Source organism: Macrosteles quadrilineatus, unplaced genomic scaffold, assembly GCF_028750875.1.
Source record: "Macrosteles quadrilineatus isolate MER2022 unplaced genomic scaffold, UCM_ALF_1.0 Scaffold_2__2_contigs__length_208266976, whole genome shotgun sequence".
Taxonomy (NCBI): domain Eukaryota; kingdom Metazoa; phylum Arthropoda; class Insecta; order Hemiptera; family Cicadellidae; genus Macrosteles; species Macrosteles quadrilineatus.
This window is the reverse complement of record NW_026542595.1, coordinates 91071623-91089432: the sequence shown is the minus strand read 5'-3', so window position 1 is coordinate 91089432 and position 17810 is coordinate 91071623. Positions and strand designations below refer to the sequence as shown.

The 17810-nt window shown below is 34.1% G+C and overlaps 1 protein-coding gene across 1 annotated transcript; it reads right to left on the bottom strand.

Annotated features, from left to right (window-relative positions):
• Window positions 1-13213: 13213 nt before the first annotated feature.
• On the bottom strand, window positions 13214-15748 carry LOC128984583 (uncharacterized protein K02A2.6-like). Its single transcript, XM_054403922.1, has one exon. It carries the CDS (start codon window positions 15746-15748, stop codon window positions 13214-13216), a length of 2535 nt encoding a protein of 844 aa, XP_054259897.1.
• Between the last annotated feature and the right edge of the window lie 2062 nt (window positions 15749-17810).

Here is a 17810-nt window from a genome sequence, read left to right as displayed (position 1 = left end):
TGGTTGAGTTTGGTATCGAATTAAGGCTCTTCTGGTAAAATACAATGCCACAAACCCATAATCAAACGGACAAACGAAAAAAAAACGGGCAATGGAGTAAAAAATTGCAGCTATTCAAATATTACTTAAATTTGCAATGCTTATTATACTGTGGGAACTAATTTGATACCAAACTTGACCTATGCTGCTATTTGAAAATGTTGTCTTACTCCGCATGGGCCGTCCCCCTTAAGAGGTAAACTAGTAACAAAATCTTGAAATAGTAGAAATTTATGGTTACTATTGATATACCAAATTTTATTACTTTATCCATAATGGTAAAAACACCGTTCCGGGACTTTTCAATAAAACTGTATATGTAACTGTATTAGGTTTGAAATATTACATCCAAGAGTATGACAACTATTATCTAGTAGTTTTAAAAACTATACCTGCTAATAACGTTTCGTCACTCTGAGAGTTATTTATTCCTCCAATTGATGCGGACTCGCTACCATTGGAAAGAATCAAAAGTACAGCTGGTACTCCCTACAACCAGACATTCGAGAAATTATGATTGAACTTTAACTAAAACAACAACTAAGTCATAACAGTACTGTACTGTCATCAGTATGAATAAACTTATTATATTGTGGAACAAACTTATACCCTTGTTCGTAAAATTAAGTATCCACAGATATTTCAAGATGTAAAGCTGTAGGGGTTTTATTTTGCAAAACACTATGTTAATATGATGCACTTAAATTATTTTTTCGATCTTCGTATTTTTGAAAATTTGAAGTTCCGTAAACATTTACTGAAAACAAATCACCGAACACACTCGTATTTAACAATTGGTGTAGGCCTAGTTGAAATTAACATAAATCAAAATCTGGATACACATAATGTAAATTAATTAAAACGTTGTAATATAACGCATGGAATATAAACCAACTAATTGCAGGTTTAATTTGCTGCTGTTTGGGACAACTGTTATGTAAGTAATTGGAATCTCTAGGCTATCCAATACATACAAGTAATAGTAATAGGTAATACAATAGGTAATACAAGTAATACAAGTAACACAAAGGTTTTTTCACATTTTTTCGTCAACGTCAATGGATGTATATTAGTATGCAGATGTTGAAAAACTAATTTGCAAAACATCTAGAGTCTTTTGAAGAGTTAAGATCAAATCAGGTATCATAAATACATTTTTGCTAATATTAAAACTGTACGGAAAACTAGTCACCAGAGAAGCATGTTTATGTTGTGAAATAAGTTTAAATCTACTTAAGGAACAATGTTGTAGACATTTTCCAGAACCTCCGAAACACTCAGTATAGAACTAATTTACAAAAAACTCACAACAATACATCTCTTAGACTAAAACCAATTAAATGAAGGAGTATCTATGTCAAAGACCCGACATTCATAAATAAATCAAAAGTATGACTTACCAACTTGAGAAGGACCCAAGGACCCATATTGAATGGTAGGCTAGCGACTGCTAGAGAGAGTAGTAGCTGCAGGCAAAGTCCGAGTCGAAACTTATAATTAGCCGAATATTGACCACTCTAAGGTCATCGACTTTGCCACAACAGCCTACAGTGATCTCGAGCCCTTATCTCGACTACAGTGATGGTTGGTCAAATTTTCCGCCTATTATGAGAGGTTAACTATTGGAAAAATCTTTGATTTAGTGTAACTTATTAAAAAATTTAAATTTCTTTTGACAAGAATATATTTTAGGATTTTTTTATTTTGCAAAAAAATAGGTATTTAATGCGAATTATTTTTGATTAAAATTAGTTTCAGACCTTACACTTAAGTTCGTAAGATAGGGTGATCCAGTTTATATTTCCTATTTCGGTATCAATAGCAATTGAAGTGCTGCTCACTATCGCATGTTTTTAATACATTGATAGTTCATAAAAACAAATTTACAAAATGGATCGTTTAAACATTGCTCAACGTTTCAAATATTAAATCAAACTTTCAATGTGTCAAGTTTTCTAAATAAATAACAAATCCAAAAAACAGTCTGTGTATCGAAAAGCCACTGGATTTACACTTATACACATCTTCATACAATTAAATTAAACTAAGATCTGAGATCATATGCAGCTAAGAATTCATACAGAATGGGTGTTGAAACAGCAGAAAAAGAATTCTGATTTTTAAATTCAAAGAAAATTGCCTTCTCTGATAGGGAATATTTAATCTTCTTCAGAATGTCGAGCAAACTGAATTGCCGACCATTGTAGCAGCATCATGAGACCATTGTACGCAAAAAACGTAATTATTTGTACTAATTATGGTTAAGTAACCAAAACACTTGTCAAAATGTCCTTAAAAATACCTTGAGAAAATTAACTGCTGTAGGAGGTCCAGAGGAAGCCACTTATCTGGTTCAATATGTCAAAGTGAATGAAAAATAACAAAAAAATGTGTTAACAAAATAATATTTAAGAAATTTAATTTGGTTTGCGTTCTCTATTTTGTTTAAAATAGGAAACTGAAATTAAAACACCCTTTATTGGCCAAGTATAATATTTGAGGTGTTTTATCAATCCTGGTGCTGTCCCTGAGCTATCTCTCACGCTAATTTCTCATTGTGAAAATATAAAATCAATATTACCATTATTATTGTGAGGTGCCAATCAAAATCCTTCAATATTGCATAATAATAAGTAATAAAGTAATGTGTTGCAATTTCAATAATAAATTGTAAATGGAGGCGTAAATTCACTAAAGAGAAAATGAAGTAATTTATCTTATAAAGTCCTAAAACAACTAAGTGTCGTTGAATTGTACTAGTTAAGACATGACTTTTCGTGATGTAATAAGAGAAAATGTAATATTGTACACATTATACAACAGGTTTATGTATTTAAAATACGAATTGTTGAGATAAAGCTATTTACTGTAAGCACAATCCCTTACTGAGCAGCTTTTAAACGTAAATGTATATTACATTTAAAACAAGCTTGCCTAATACGATTCCCTCGCGAGTTTTTATTTCAGTTTTAAATGTCCCAGTAAAGCCCAAGAGTGAATTGCGCTAAAACCTGGTGTGGTTGATGTGTAGCTGTTGTATTAACAAAAACCATTTGCCGCTGACTGTCACTGCCGCCTCATAATCTGCTTTAGCCCCGAATTTTTACAATAAACCGCGTTTTCACATCACACCTGCCAACTATATGCTTTTTTGTTACAAGTTAAATAACGTCCGTTACCTATGTCACTTGTAGTGATGATGTAAATACTTGGAGATACGCAGTTAATTCAAATACTTAAAAATTATTATTTAAGACTTTCGACTAGCAATACTACGTGTATTTTGTTTGATGCACTAGTATTCCCTTGATTTCGTTTAGTGATTCTTAATACCTCATCTAAGGGGCTACGTTGCCTTCTTAGGGTCCTTGTCAAGAACATCAATCTTCACTAATATTGAGGTCATCAAAACCTTTGATACCCAATGATACACCAATGATACCAATGATACACACGAACATTGAGACAAGAAATAAAGGTTGTGTTTGTCGAAATCGTTAAATGAATTCAAGGTAAATAGACCTCTTACTTTACACAATAAGTTTTAATAAAATAATATTATGGTAGTATGGGTTATTAATAGAGCATTAATAGAGGTTTTTATGGGAAATCACAGAGAACTACCATCATAAAGAAGCAATGTAACCGTGGGAACAATAAAATACCAGCATATTACAAATTATAGCCTATTTTTGATGACTGATCCTTTTAACGGCATAATAAGTAGTTGGACAAGCCGAATTTGTTGCCATAGTACAATATGAGACATATAGCTCAAATATGAGACAAATAGCTCAAAATCATTATTTGGTAATTCCGTAAGTAGTCACGGCCGTCCCATGAGTGTACAAAAACGTAAAGACTGTCAAGGATGGTCATGACAAACACCAAAACGGTCAAGAAAATGACAGACCTGACAAAAGAGGGAATTGTAGAATATGTAGCTGAATATGAAGCTATTGCTGCCAGAATGTGATGCAACAGATTTTAGTTATGGCCTTAAATCGGTTTCTAAATATGTTGTGGTTTCTAAAAAAGATTTCACCACATATTTCTAGAAAATAAAGATATGGGACAGTCTAGAACGTTATAGAGAGTAAAACAATAGACTTACCTCAATGAATTCTGATGTATTGCCTCACAAACTATGTGAAATAATGAGAACACTACTCCAAGACTACTAGACAAGACTAATACTCCCTCATTCAGTTTGTTAAATGCTTGTTATGGTTCTTTATTGTTTTCATTGTTCGTATTATTCTTGGCTTTTTTGGTCCCTCGGTCAATAAGGATTTGTTCTTGTCTTAGTGTATTTGTAATTACACTCCATAAAATTAATAACACGTATTATGCTGATTAAGAAGTTATTTTATTTGGAACAGGAGTATTTTTTCCTCTATAAAAGCCATATTTTATAATTTAATTGTTTCATAACCTAATTCTGTTTCTAAAACTTACCATTATCAAACCGTCTTTAGCCTTAATGACAAAATGGTTTCGTATGCATCTTTTATAGATTGTAAGAAATTTTTACCTATGGTAAAATAGCGGTGATAGGTAAATTTGAAAGTGGTCTGCTCCCATTAAAATTACTTACACAGTTTTAATGAACAGTTTTATCATAGAGAACCCACATGAATTTAGGAGGAAAGGACTGGAGTTGAAAAACCCCTCTTCAGAGGCTGGATCCTTAGAAAAGGATTTTTCCAAGCCTGGACCTTCAGATAAGATTGAATCGCGTACGTTTTCCTTAAGAAAGATATTTATCTCTACTGCATGGTTCCAAAACCCAGTATAACCAAAATACATGAAACCAATCCCAGAGGATGGGAGCCAGCAAACAGAACCACATCAAATAGAAGAATCTAGTATCGTAAAAAATAGAAGTGATTTTTCAAAGGGTTGAAAACAGTTCAGAAGTGTATAACAGGTATTTCCAATGCCCGGGTAGTTGTTAAATGACCTTTAGTCTTGTTTTGTTGTGATTTCCAGTCAAACACTTTTAAAATATGTAACACCTTAAAAAATTTGATACGAATACAAAGATTGAAAATGAATCCCCAAATAAGCTAAGAAACAAATTTATTTCGAAAATAGAAACTCTGTTGAGCTCCTTGAAACATTTTCTTCACAGCCGGAATTTCTTCCAAATGGTGTCTGTGGGGTAGAACTTTCCTTCTAACAACTGCAAGGTTAAGAGATACTCTTGGCAATGAGCAATCAGAAGAGCGAATCACCTCTCATACAAACATTTTCCCCTTTTTCTCTCATAAATTAAACCTCTTTTATACCAAACCTCTCTTCTGTTATCATAATTACACCACACAGAGGGAAAGACTTAAGTTATAAAATAAGCATCTAAGTGAGATAAAATCCTCTTCTTGGATTCTTCGAAAATTATTTGGCCAAGCCTGGACCTTCGAATTACGGTTTCCATTTGTTTCAAGTTTTATTAGAGGTGTTTGTATTTACTCTCTGTAAAATTAATAACACGTGCTTATTAAGAAGTTATTTGATTTAGAACAGGAGTACTTTTTTCTCCATAAACGCAATATTTGATAATTTTATTGTTTCATAACCCAATTCTGTTTTTCAAACTTACCATAATCAGGAAAGCATTACTAGTTTACCGTCCTTTGCCTGGACGGGATAATTGTCTAGTATGTACACTAAACATATTTTAGTACAAAACAGATTAAAAGTTTTTATTTAGCGTAACTGAATATGAAAAGTCCATTAAGGCCATTGAAGACAAGGAGCACGACGCCTGAGGGGATAGATGGAGCCAGCCACTTTACATATTTCTGAATAAGCGCTGAATCTGACACTTTGATATCAGCTTATTATACTCAAGTGCTTTTTTTCTTTTATAAGTAACTTAACTTTTTAAAGTGTGTTATGAACCCAAAATTTCTTTAATTGCTTTTCAAAAGTACAATCTAATTAAATTGTAAAAAATATAAATAGTATAGTGTCTTAACCTTTGAATTATATTACGCCCATGTAATGAAATAGTGGTTATTTGTCTATTTTAATTCTGTAATATTTTAGGTACAATTTGATATAAGTGTTACTGTCATTGCCTTAGGTGCCGTTCAGAAAAGCTTATAAGAAAAAAATAGTCCTTTCTGCCTAAAAAAAGTTACTACAAACCCAACGTTAAATACCACCCTAAACCGATTGAAGTAACAATTACTCATCGTAGAGTAAAAAATCTCTGAAATAACTACTAAAAGGAAAAAAGAACATTCTAGCTGTTAACTTACTCTACACGTTTATACGTTTATTCCTGTGAACACAATGTAGGTTTTTTAAGCCTAATATTTTTTTGTTTTGTAATCCTACGTGTGGGACTAAACATAAAAAAATAAATCTAAAAATATTCAAGTTACCTAACAGTTGATGCTTAACAAGTCACGGTAAAGGTAACAGCATAACCTGTAATATTTAAGTTTTTTTTTTTATAAAAGAGGGGTTCAGTTAGCTTGCCAATGTACTTAATGGAAGTATTCCGTGATAATATTATAGGTTAAAAATTTAACAGGAAGGCAATTCGTATTCTAAGGAAGGCAATTCATTGAGTCTGAAAATGTTGCATTGAAGAGTGGAGATCAAAGTCCGCAGAGTAGAGAAATTGAGAGAAAAGTGGCTCTCAGAGAAGAAGAAAAATAAAGAGCGATGGCTTAACCAAAAATTGTACCAAGAGCGTAAGGAACACGAGCTCTTAACGGGTCACATTCATTAGTCAGCACTTGAATGTGCTAAGGAAACATGCACATCCTGTGAAGACGTCAAAGGGACACGGTTTATGGAATGTTGGGCCTGCGAGAACGAACGGTTTCATCTTTTGGAGAGCTTCCATGGTGAATTCCACTGTGGGTAAATCTACAGTACTTCTTTGCTAAATATGGAAACAATGTTTTTGGACAACTAAGTGACCAGAGAGGACTCAACATCGACACTACGTGAGCCAGTCTGTCTAGCAGCTCGGAATACAAAGGAATTGCCAGGCTCAACTGTACGTTGCAGCTCAGGGTTCTCCCCCGACCATCGTAGGCCAGCAGATGTATGGAGCCCCGGCAGCCGCACTCTCTATGCATACACTCAAGGCTATTCTCAATATCTGGGCTATCCTACAGCTGCACCTTACAGCCAAATGCAGTACTATCCATAGGTCGCTGATTTAATTACGGCTCGAACGACCAAATGAAGGAATGGCCAGGCTCAACTGTACGTTGCAGCTCAGGGTTCTCCCCCGACATATGACCAGGCTTTGTCTCACCCGACCATCGTACGCCAACAGACGTACGGAGCCCCAGCAGCCGCACTCTCTATGTATACATCTCAAGGCTATTCTCAATATCTGGCTTATCCTACAGCTGCAACTTACAGTCATATGCAGTACTATCCATAGGTCGCTGGATTAGTTACGGCTTGAACGACCAAATGAAGGAATGGCCAGGCTCAACTGTACGTTGCAGCTCAGGGTTCTCCCCCGACATATGACCAGGCTTTGTCTCACCCGACCGTCGTAGGCCAACAGACGTTTGGAGCCCCTGCAGCCGCACTCTCTATGTATACATCTCAAGGCTATTCTCAATATCTGGGATATCCTACAGCTGCATCTAGCCCTGTGCAGTACTATCCATAGGTCGCTGGTTCAATTCCAGCTCGAAGGATCAAATGTTTAATGTTATGTACACAAATTATAAACAAACCAACTATGAAAAAGTCGAAGGACCCAAATAATACCTTGGAAAACTAAAATCTTAACTAAACATTAAGCAAATCGATCAATTAAAATTATTGTGAAAGGAGGACACAGAGGGGTTATGCAAATGGTTCAAACTATGTGGTGCCACCATCCTGTCTGAGGCAATTATTGTTTCAAACATATTATTTGTTAAAACATTGTTAATTCATTTATTTGTTTATTCTTTTAGTATCCCCTAGCAACCAATGTTCGAGTTATGTTTTAAAAATATAGGGGCGACACTCATTTTCCTTTCTTTGTTATAAAATTGATCTTTGAATGTTGAAAATTGAAATAGACCACTAATTTGTTAGTGTTACTACGACTCTTAAATACAGAATGTAATCTGTCCAATGTAAGCTAGAAAGCGAATCTGTGTTGTGTAGGATGGGTCGATCATGCGGGTGACGTCATACACATAAACCTCCCTCACTATCTCTCATAAAACTGACCCGATAGCGCCTCACACCGCTCCCGCCGTCAATGTAATTTGTAACACGAACACTTAATTTAATTACTGATTGTTAAATTATTTAATTGAGGGGTATGGATACTACTCCCCATTTATTTCAAACAATTAAGATTAATAGTATTTGCTCATTATTAATAGACTATACTAAACAATTAAAGCCGAAAAAAAGTTGGTTTTGGGGTTTCTAAGATAAACGATTAAAATTAGCTGTTGTCATACTGTTGGACAGCGAGACCAGAGACTTTGAGCTAGACAGTCAGAGAGATCCAGACTGCCGCTAGTGTAAACACAGATGATTCTCGTCCATCAGTGGCAAACAATATACATTCGGGACAAAGTTAACCTTCAACTGGGACTGTCTCTAGCTCAGAGTCACTGGTCTCGCGGTCCAATAGTATGACAAGAGCTAAATTAATTTATCTATTTAAAAATAACTAGCGCTACCTAAGGGTGAAGGAGCAGATATATGAAAAAGGTTTTCTTTATAAAGATGTAGATCGTCAAAGATGAGCGACTGCTGGTCCTTTCCGTTTTTATGATACGACAAACTGTCCACTATGTCCCGTAAGAAAAGACGTGTTTGGTCTTTTTCAGATGCACGCCATTTTTGACTTTTTTATGGGGTTAGATTAGAAAGTGCGTAGTTTGGAAATTTAAGAGTAATAACGTGTTATGTAATACATTACTGTTCAAGTTCAAGTCTCCTTTTTTTAAATGGTTCAGATCCCAATTTCATAGTCCGAAACTTTCAATGTTATTCCCGTAAGATTAACATGGGGGAGTTCTATATTTAGGGGAAATTTTGAAGGGGGGAGGTTGAGATGGCATTTGTCAATATCTTACTTTTTTAATTGATTTATGCCAATGCCCAACTTACTATAATCATAACCGCATTTATGCTATTTCTCCATAAGAGTTGACGTTTTGGGCCAACAAGCGTTACGAAACAATTTTTTTTTTAGATCCACAAAAAAAATTGTTTGAGGAGGTGCAAGTTTGTTAATGTTACTTTTAGGTATTTTACCTCAAAAGTACAAGTTTATGACTGAAAAGTGATTTTAAGAATAAAATATACGTGAAAATTGAAAGAAATTTTACCAATTTTAGAAGTATGTCATTCTTTGGGGTTCAAGGGATACGATTTTTGGAATACGCTGAACGGAGTATTGTAGACAAATTAAATTCCTAACCATGAAAATCCTTTAAAATCTTACGGTTTTTATTAGTTATAGTCGTTTAACAAACATGTTTTGTAATTTTCTAATGTCCAACATTTTGAAATGTTGGAGTAATTATAATTAGGAAATGTGACATTTTGAAACGTTACCGTTAATTAAAGACCGCGTACTTACAATTTTACCAACTATGAAGTCTGAAGTCTCTACCTTGTTTTTAAATGTTAGTTACCTCCATCCCAAGACAAAAACTTTCTATGTTATTTCCCATAAGACTAACATGAGGGAATTCTAAATTTTAGAGGCGGGGGGGTTGAAAATATAACAAGCAAAATTTTAAGATTTTCCTGAGATTTTAGGACCAAGACCTACAATCGTGTCAAATTTAAGATCAGTAGTTATTGTAGAAGTGGGTAAACATTTGTATCCTCAGTGAGTCAGTCAGTTACGAGTACAAATCGGGCTGTGTAGTTAATTAGATTGTATCTAAAAGCTATTTTATTCTAAAGCAAATTTTACTACAACGTGCTAGCAAAATAAACTCATTTAACCAGCTTTGTATACAGCGATAGACTACCTGGTCTACTGTGCTAGCTGTGAGACGGTATAGAGTCCTAAGTATACATCATAAGTTTATGCCTTATGATGCTTGCACCATTATAGCTCCCCTTAATATTACGGCGTTATCAAGACAGGGGTAGTTTATTAACTTCAACATCTGTGCAACCACAATATACTGCAAGGCTGGTGAAGTTTTAAACTGTTATCGTTCACATGCGTAAATAAATTACCATACACTTAGCGTTATGTTGTTAAGAATTCGGTGTAGATCAAACCATAATGACTATCGCTTGCGAACAACTCTTCAGCTTTTAAATTAAAATAGTGTTTGCAGCCCCTAAAAAAAATAACACCAGCTTTGTTTTATAATTTTGCATTATACTGAAGATGTACAATGAACAATACTTTGAATGAGTACATCCTCTAGTAATTCCTTACCCATGTACTAAGTAGTATGAATTGACTCAGTAATTAAGTAGACATATATAACAGCTGTAGCCGGACTATTACTGAAATAGAACGTTGTTTAGTGACACACTTAGAGGGTCATAGAGCTACATTTATCTTTTGATTGTTCATAGTATGATGGTTGATTGGGACCTTTTAAAAATCTATCATATTAAAAAATCTTACGCAAATAAAATAAAGAGTATTTTACAATAGCACACTCTGTCGGTGGAACAGCCAAGTAAATTAAAGTTTAAATTTAAATATAATTTCCAATATTTTCGGTTCTCCATTTCCACATAGAATATTTTTTTTACATAGTAACTTAACTTTTATGACGTATTTTGTCAACTTACACATTTGATTGGCTTCATTCACAATTGCGCTCTTCTACGCATGACGATTCTATACACAGTATACACCATGAGTATACAGTACACAAAGCATATGCTTGTGATACACTCCTATTCCTACATCTCACCTGAATGCACCGCAATATCCTGGGCTTTGCTTAGCCGCAGAACACCAATCGCCCTGAGACGTTTCTGAGGGTAAATTGTAGGACAAAGGTGGTTTTACAACTGAGATTAGGCCATCACCGTTTAATAAATACATTATTACATGATTCTTATGTTTAATTGTATGATTTTGCATTAATAGTAGTGTATCCCTGTGACTATGACACAAAAACGATTCCAGATTAACTGTCATTCATTAGTGTGGCACAAGTGAAAGTCAAAGACAATACATTGTTTTTGATATCATTACTAAAGGATTTGCTCAGTCCGGTTCACCCGACGTAGTTTCCTGCCCGGACCATCAAGAGAACACAGAACACACGTTCTTCTCCTGTCCACATTGTAATTGCTGCGCCTAAAAGCAAATCAACATCTTCCGGTGCTGTAGGTTGAAATATTCTAGGAAACCTTTTTGGAGGGTGAGAACTACTGGAACTGCTGATGGCACTTTGTCCGGATCATCTTTCAAGCTAAAAAAACTACTCGCATAGATTGTAGATAATATTAAAATGAACGACCAGAAAACTAAAGTATCATGTAAGGTGAGCACCGAGCAATCTCGGCTTAGTTCTGACGTAGTGAACTACCACAAGTGTTCCCGACGTTAAGTTGGACGAGTAGAGTTTTTTATGGTATTTTAAGCTTGTAATTTTCCTGCACTACAAACTGGTCAACAACGTGGGTAAATGTGTTTATGTATCTTCCCACCTCATAAAAGAAAATAAATATAAATAAAACAATAATAATAATAATCAGGGATTGCTGAAGTCCTAAGTTCCGGAGTAAATGTTGATTGGTCCCCGAAGTAAGTATTCGTTGATAAACAACTACAATGAAATGAGAAATATGTTTTTCCTTGGTACTTTTAATCATACTTTATCGAGACCACCAATTATTATGAAAACAATAATGTATGCTATCAAGTTGAGAGGACAGGATTCAATTTTTTGCTTATTATTCGAACAATAGTTAATTTTTAAAGTGTGTTTGGCATTAAGGGCAATGCATTTGGACCATAATAAAATATGCATGTTATTAACTTTAATATTACACAAAATCACGTATTATCATTCCGAAGAAAATGTCCACGCCTAGAAGCTAACGCACTCCTCCATAAAATGAAGGAATATAACTGGTTGGATAATATCCTGAGTCGTTCCTGTTGAGATTTTGTGCATAATGGTTTTCACTAATTGCCATGATTAAAACAGATATCACTACGGAGATGAAATAGCTTGGATCATTTGTGTAATCTTTGCTTATGTTCATCATTAATTCCCATCATTTTATGCCTTATACGCTATATAGTGTAAGATAAAAGATGACAATGTCTTACCACATAATGCACCATAACTGAATGGCAGAATAATAATTACTAAAATGACATACTCAAAGATTATGGAAATTCTGTCCATTACAGTTCGATATAATCAACGTTTCTTGTAAATATCTTATCATTTTTCGTGAGCTAATCTTGTTTTTTAGTGTTTTTTTACAAATGTATCCCATTCATAGCCACATTAGGTTGTCCATAATAATGATTATAAATTCTAAAACAACAATAAATTATTATAAATTATTTTAATTATTAAAAACTATTAATTATTAGGACAGAAATATTTTCATGGTTTAAAGGTGTAAGGTGGGATTAACTTGAATGAGTTCGCGAACCAGCATGATCGGACCATGGGAACAATGTTTAACGGGGGGTTTATGGGGTAAAAATGTTTAGTTTTTTTTTCATTTTTGACCCTCAAAACACAAAACTTCACAATTTCTCACTAGATCTTTTTTTAAAGGGATAAAAAAAGCAATAAATTTAGTATTTCAAAGTATTTTTGTACGGTTATTGGTAACGGAGAAAATTTCAAAAATTCTATTTTTTAAATTCCCATGTTATTCTTATAGAGAATATTGTAAAATGTTGTAGTTAGCTTGTTTATGGATATATTTTGATCGAACTGGACAAATGTATTTATTGTATGCTTAGATAATAATACTTTACAAAAAAACACGGTAAATTAGTTTCCTTGTAGCAGCAAACCTAGGCACTCGTTAAACCTAATGTTATTTTAATAGTGTTTTAATACCGTACAGTATATAGATTAATGAGAATTCATTAGTTTTGATTCAAAGTATATTATTTAATTCAGTTATAAAGCCAGAACCTTCAAAATATTTACAATTCGTCAATAAACCAACAGATGTTAATTATAACATCTGCTTAATATTACAACATCTCTCCTTTTTAGTTGCCCTCGTATCTTTTCACAGGTTTCACGATTCTTCCAAACCTTGTTCTAACTTCTTCATTAGATTGGAGACTTGGTTGTGAATAAGAAGGATTGTTATTGTTTACAAACAGCCTTGTATTGAAAGTTGGTGTACTGGTATTTCTAGAGACTTGTCTTGGTGCTTTCTGATTACTCTGATTAGTGTTGTTGGTTTGAGAGGTAGGGGTTTTGAGTAAGCTCCGTTCATTGTTTAAGTCTATAGGAGTTTTCGGAGACTGATCGTTATTTTTAGAGAAAGGAAGTGGAGTAATACTTGCTGATTGTTCAGGACTGGTTTGGCTTTTGTACGGAATCAAGTGGTATCTGTTTCGGCGTACTGTGTTTCTTTCAGTATTTACCCAATAAGATCTTGGCTCATTGGCTAGGTTTGTTATTGTACCCTGACGTTTTAGATCTTTGATCCACACTTTTTGTCCTCGTTGCAACTGGGGTAAATCCCTGGTACCGTGATGCTTATCATATTGATTTTTGTAGGATTCTCTGTATTTTTCCTCCCTCTTCTTGAAACTGGATAAGTCAGGTCTTTCAGAAAGCTTCTGTGGCAATACAGGTAAATTATCTCGTAACCTCCTGTTGAACAAAAGTTGTGCTGGGCTAAGCCCGTTGGCTGTAAGGGGTGTGTTCCTGTAGGATAGGAGTGCAAGGTATGGGTCTTCTTTGTTCTTTCGTAAGACACTTTTAGCTATTTTTACAGCAGCTTCTGCAGAGCCGTTACTTTGATGATGTCCGGGACTGCTTGTTGTTAGTTTGAAGTTGTACTTTTGTGCAAAAACTTTAAACTCAGAATTTTCTAAGCATGTCCGCTGGGAAGCAAACTGAGTTCCACAGTCTGATCTAAGTTCGACAGGTATTCCGTGGCGACAAAAAATTGATTTGCATTTCTCTATTATCTCACTTGTAGTTAATGTTTTTAATGTTGCTATTTCAAAGTATCGACTGTAACAGTCTGTCATTACTAGAAACCAAGTCCCATCAATTTTGAATAAATCGATGCATGCTTTCTCCCATGGACGAGAAGGAATTTCAGATGTCATTAGTGGTTCATGATGCTGGGATCTAAATTCTGTGCATTTAGGACACTCATTAACCGTTTGTTCTATGTCCGAAGATATACCTGGCCACCACATGCTGTGACTTGCTCTAAGTCGGCATTTACTGATTCCAAAATGTCCGGAATGAATTCTATTTAGCATATCAAGTCTTAGGTCACTAGGAATAATGAGTCTATCTCCTTTCAGCAAAACACCTTCACAGAAGGAAATTTCGTGGCGGACTGGGTAGTAAGGTTTTAATGCATTAGGCAATTTGGATTTGTCCGGCCATTCAGAGGAGCAAAACTGCTGAATTCTTCGGAGAATCGGGCATGATTTTTGTGCATCACATATTTTCTGGATTATAGCATCGGTTGTACCCAAATTTGTAATTACTGAACTAACAGCAAATTCAACTTCTTTTTCTAAGTCGTATGATTCTTTAGAAGGCAGAGGGCTTCTTGAAAGACAGTCGGCTGTCGCAAGATGTTTTCCTGGAGTGTATGTAACTCTATAGGAGTATCTCATAAGTCTTAGACGTAGTCTCTGAATACGGGGTGTTAGGTCATTCAAATCTTTGTTTGTTAGAATACTAACGAGAGGTTTGTGGTCTGTTTCAATGATTATGTCTTTGCCAATTATGTATTGTTTTAGTTTATCACAGCTCCAGGTTACAGCAAGGGCTTCTCTTTCTATATTGGAGTAGTTTTTTTCGCTCTCAGTAAGTGTTCTTGAGATGTATGAAATAGGTTTCCATTTGTTGTCTACTTGTTGCTGAAAGAGTACTCCACCAAGACCTGTTTGAGATGAGTCAGCAGACACCATGGTAGGGCGGCTAGAATCATAGAACGCCAGTTGGGGAGCGGAAGCAAGAAGTGACTTTATCTCTTCAAAGGCTATATTTTGTGTTTTGCCCCAAACAAATTCATTTCTTGTACTTAAAAGGTCTGTAATTGGTTTAAGTATTTGGCTTTTATTTGGAATATATTTTCCTACAAAATTTACCATTCCAATAAATCTTTGCACACCTGCTATGTTAGTAGGAGGAGGCAATTTTGTTATGGCTTCCACCTTTGATTCATCAATTTTGATACCATCCCTTGATAATTGGTGGCCTAAAAATGTGAGAGACTTTTGTGAAAACTGGCACTTGCCTTTATTTAGAGTAAAGCCTGCATTTTGAAGCTTTCCAAGTACTTCTTCAAGAGCATGATCGTGTTCTTCTTTGGTTTTTCCCCAAACAATGATATCATCCATATGAGCAACTGCATTCTTTTGTCCATTGAGGGTCTTGTTCACTAACTGTTGGAAAATCTCTGGTGCTGAACTTATACCAAAGGGCAATTTTAAAAACTTGAAACGACCGAATGGCGTTAAGAAAGTGGTCAAATCTTGTGATGTCTCATCTAAACTGACTTGCCACTCAATGAATGGTATCTTCCAAAACGTTTTCTCCATCTTGGCCATTCACTGGGTTTGAATGTAAAAGGTTCTGGTGGTTTCACATTTAGGGAAATTGCAGCTTCATGAGGTACATTAAGGGAAACATTAGGTTCATTCGACGACTGCGCCATGTTTTAATACCGTACAGTATATAGATTAATGAGAATTCATTAGTTTTGATTCAAAGTATATTATTTAATTCAGATACAGTTATAAAGCCAGAACCTTCAAAATATTTACAATTCGTCAATAAACCAACAGATGTTAATTATAACATCTGCTTAATATTACAACAAATAGATTTAATTGGAAATAAATTCAGACAAATAAAAAAAACGCTTAGTCGGAAGGTTTGCTGCAGTGGGGGTTTAATATTGTATTTAATAAAGTGTATATTTTAAACGTGTTAGTTTTGGTACTGTATTCCGGTAGTGTATGAAATATTTACGTAATATGGTTTTACTCTATAATAATGTGTAAGAGTAGTAATTGGCTGTATATTCTTAAATAGTTCCTTCCATGTGCAACAGGTTATTTTATCTATACAAACAAAATCCAAAACACAAATGTAATTTACTTTTAGAACACATTTTTAATATTTTAGTAATTTTTGCAATAATTTAAGAAAACCCCGTATTGAGATATAAAAAAACCTTTACGAGTGTTATTACTAAAAAAAATCTAGTAGAGAAATACTAATTGTAATACTGTATACATCGTTGTTAAATAACTGCTACAATCCTCCACAAAGAGGTCTAACACGATAATTCCCCAGTGTCAAGGATTAATACCGAACAATGGAGTTTATAACTGTAAAGTCTATATATGCAGGTCTATATTTTACCGAGTATAAGTGGATTCCCTTACAATTTATAGCAGCGGGTCGTTGCCGTCCCTTGGGCACCGTTACAAATCTAACCTTTCCCACACGGGATCTCCTTACACCATAGATCTATTATTTCACTTTTTAGATAAAAGAAAGTAAAAAAATAAATAAAAATACTAAGCTTTTAATATTTTGCTAAAACACACTTTATTGCCCTCCCTGTAGCAGCAAACGTAGGTACTTGTCAAACCTAGTGTTGTTTAAATAAATTTAATTGGCAATCCAATTAGGTATATGGAAATTCCTTTAGTCCGTAGGTTAGCTGCGGCGGGGATATTTCTCTCTTGTGCTATCACGAAACATAAACATTGAAGGAATAAAATTCTAAAAATTTAATTGAATGTGCGTAGACACTTTCTTAATTTCATTAATAATTGTCAAAAACTGCTGGTAATCAGGTTATAACTGAAGAAAGTATGAATCAAATTGGTAAAATAAAAAAAAAACACAAATAAAAAAATTCTACCATTTTTTTTTCTTCAAAAAATACAAGGAAGATGAATTTAGACATTATATTTTTTTCTATACTTTATAAATTTGTTTCAAATGTTCGGTGCATTAAAAGTAAAGTGAAGAAAGTATGAATCAAATTGGTAAAATAAAAAAAAACACAAATAAAAAAATTTTATAATTTTTTTCCAAAAATACTAGGAAGATGAATTTAGACATTATATTTTTTTCTATACTTTATATTTTTTTTCAAAATGTTCGGTGCATAAAAAGTAAAGATAATGTCAAACATTAAAATTCTTCGAGGTTCGATACTCGGTGTTTATACTATCCATCCACAGTGAACGATGAAACATTATTATGTAATAACTAGCTGTTACCCAAGGGCCTCACCCCGTTTGACTTCATAAGTTTTAATAAAACTTCAAACAAATAAGTTCAACTGACGTATTTTTAAAATAAGGTATATGGAAAGTTCCCTTTAGAAAGGAATTACGACCTTAAAGGGCAATTTATGAAATAATGCATAGCTTTGCGCAAGGTTTCTCGTCATGACAAACATTTTAAATATATGGTTTATGACGGTATGAATTTTAGTTTTCCCCAAAGTTCATGGGTACTTTGGGATTTATATATGGAAAATGAACAATCTTTATTATTAATACGCTACATGAGACTTTGTAAACAACAAGGCTTTCTTGTTTTAAGATATAACCTACAAATTATATACCAAACCTTTCG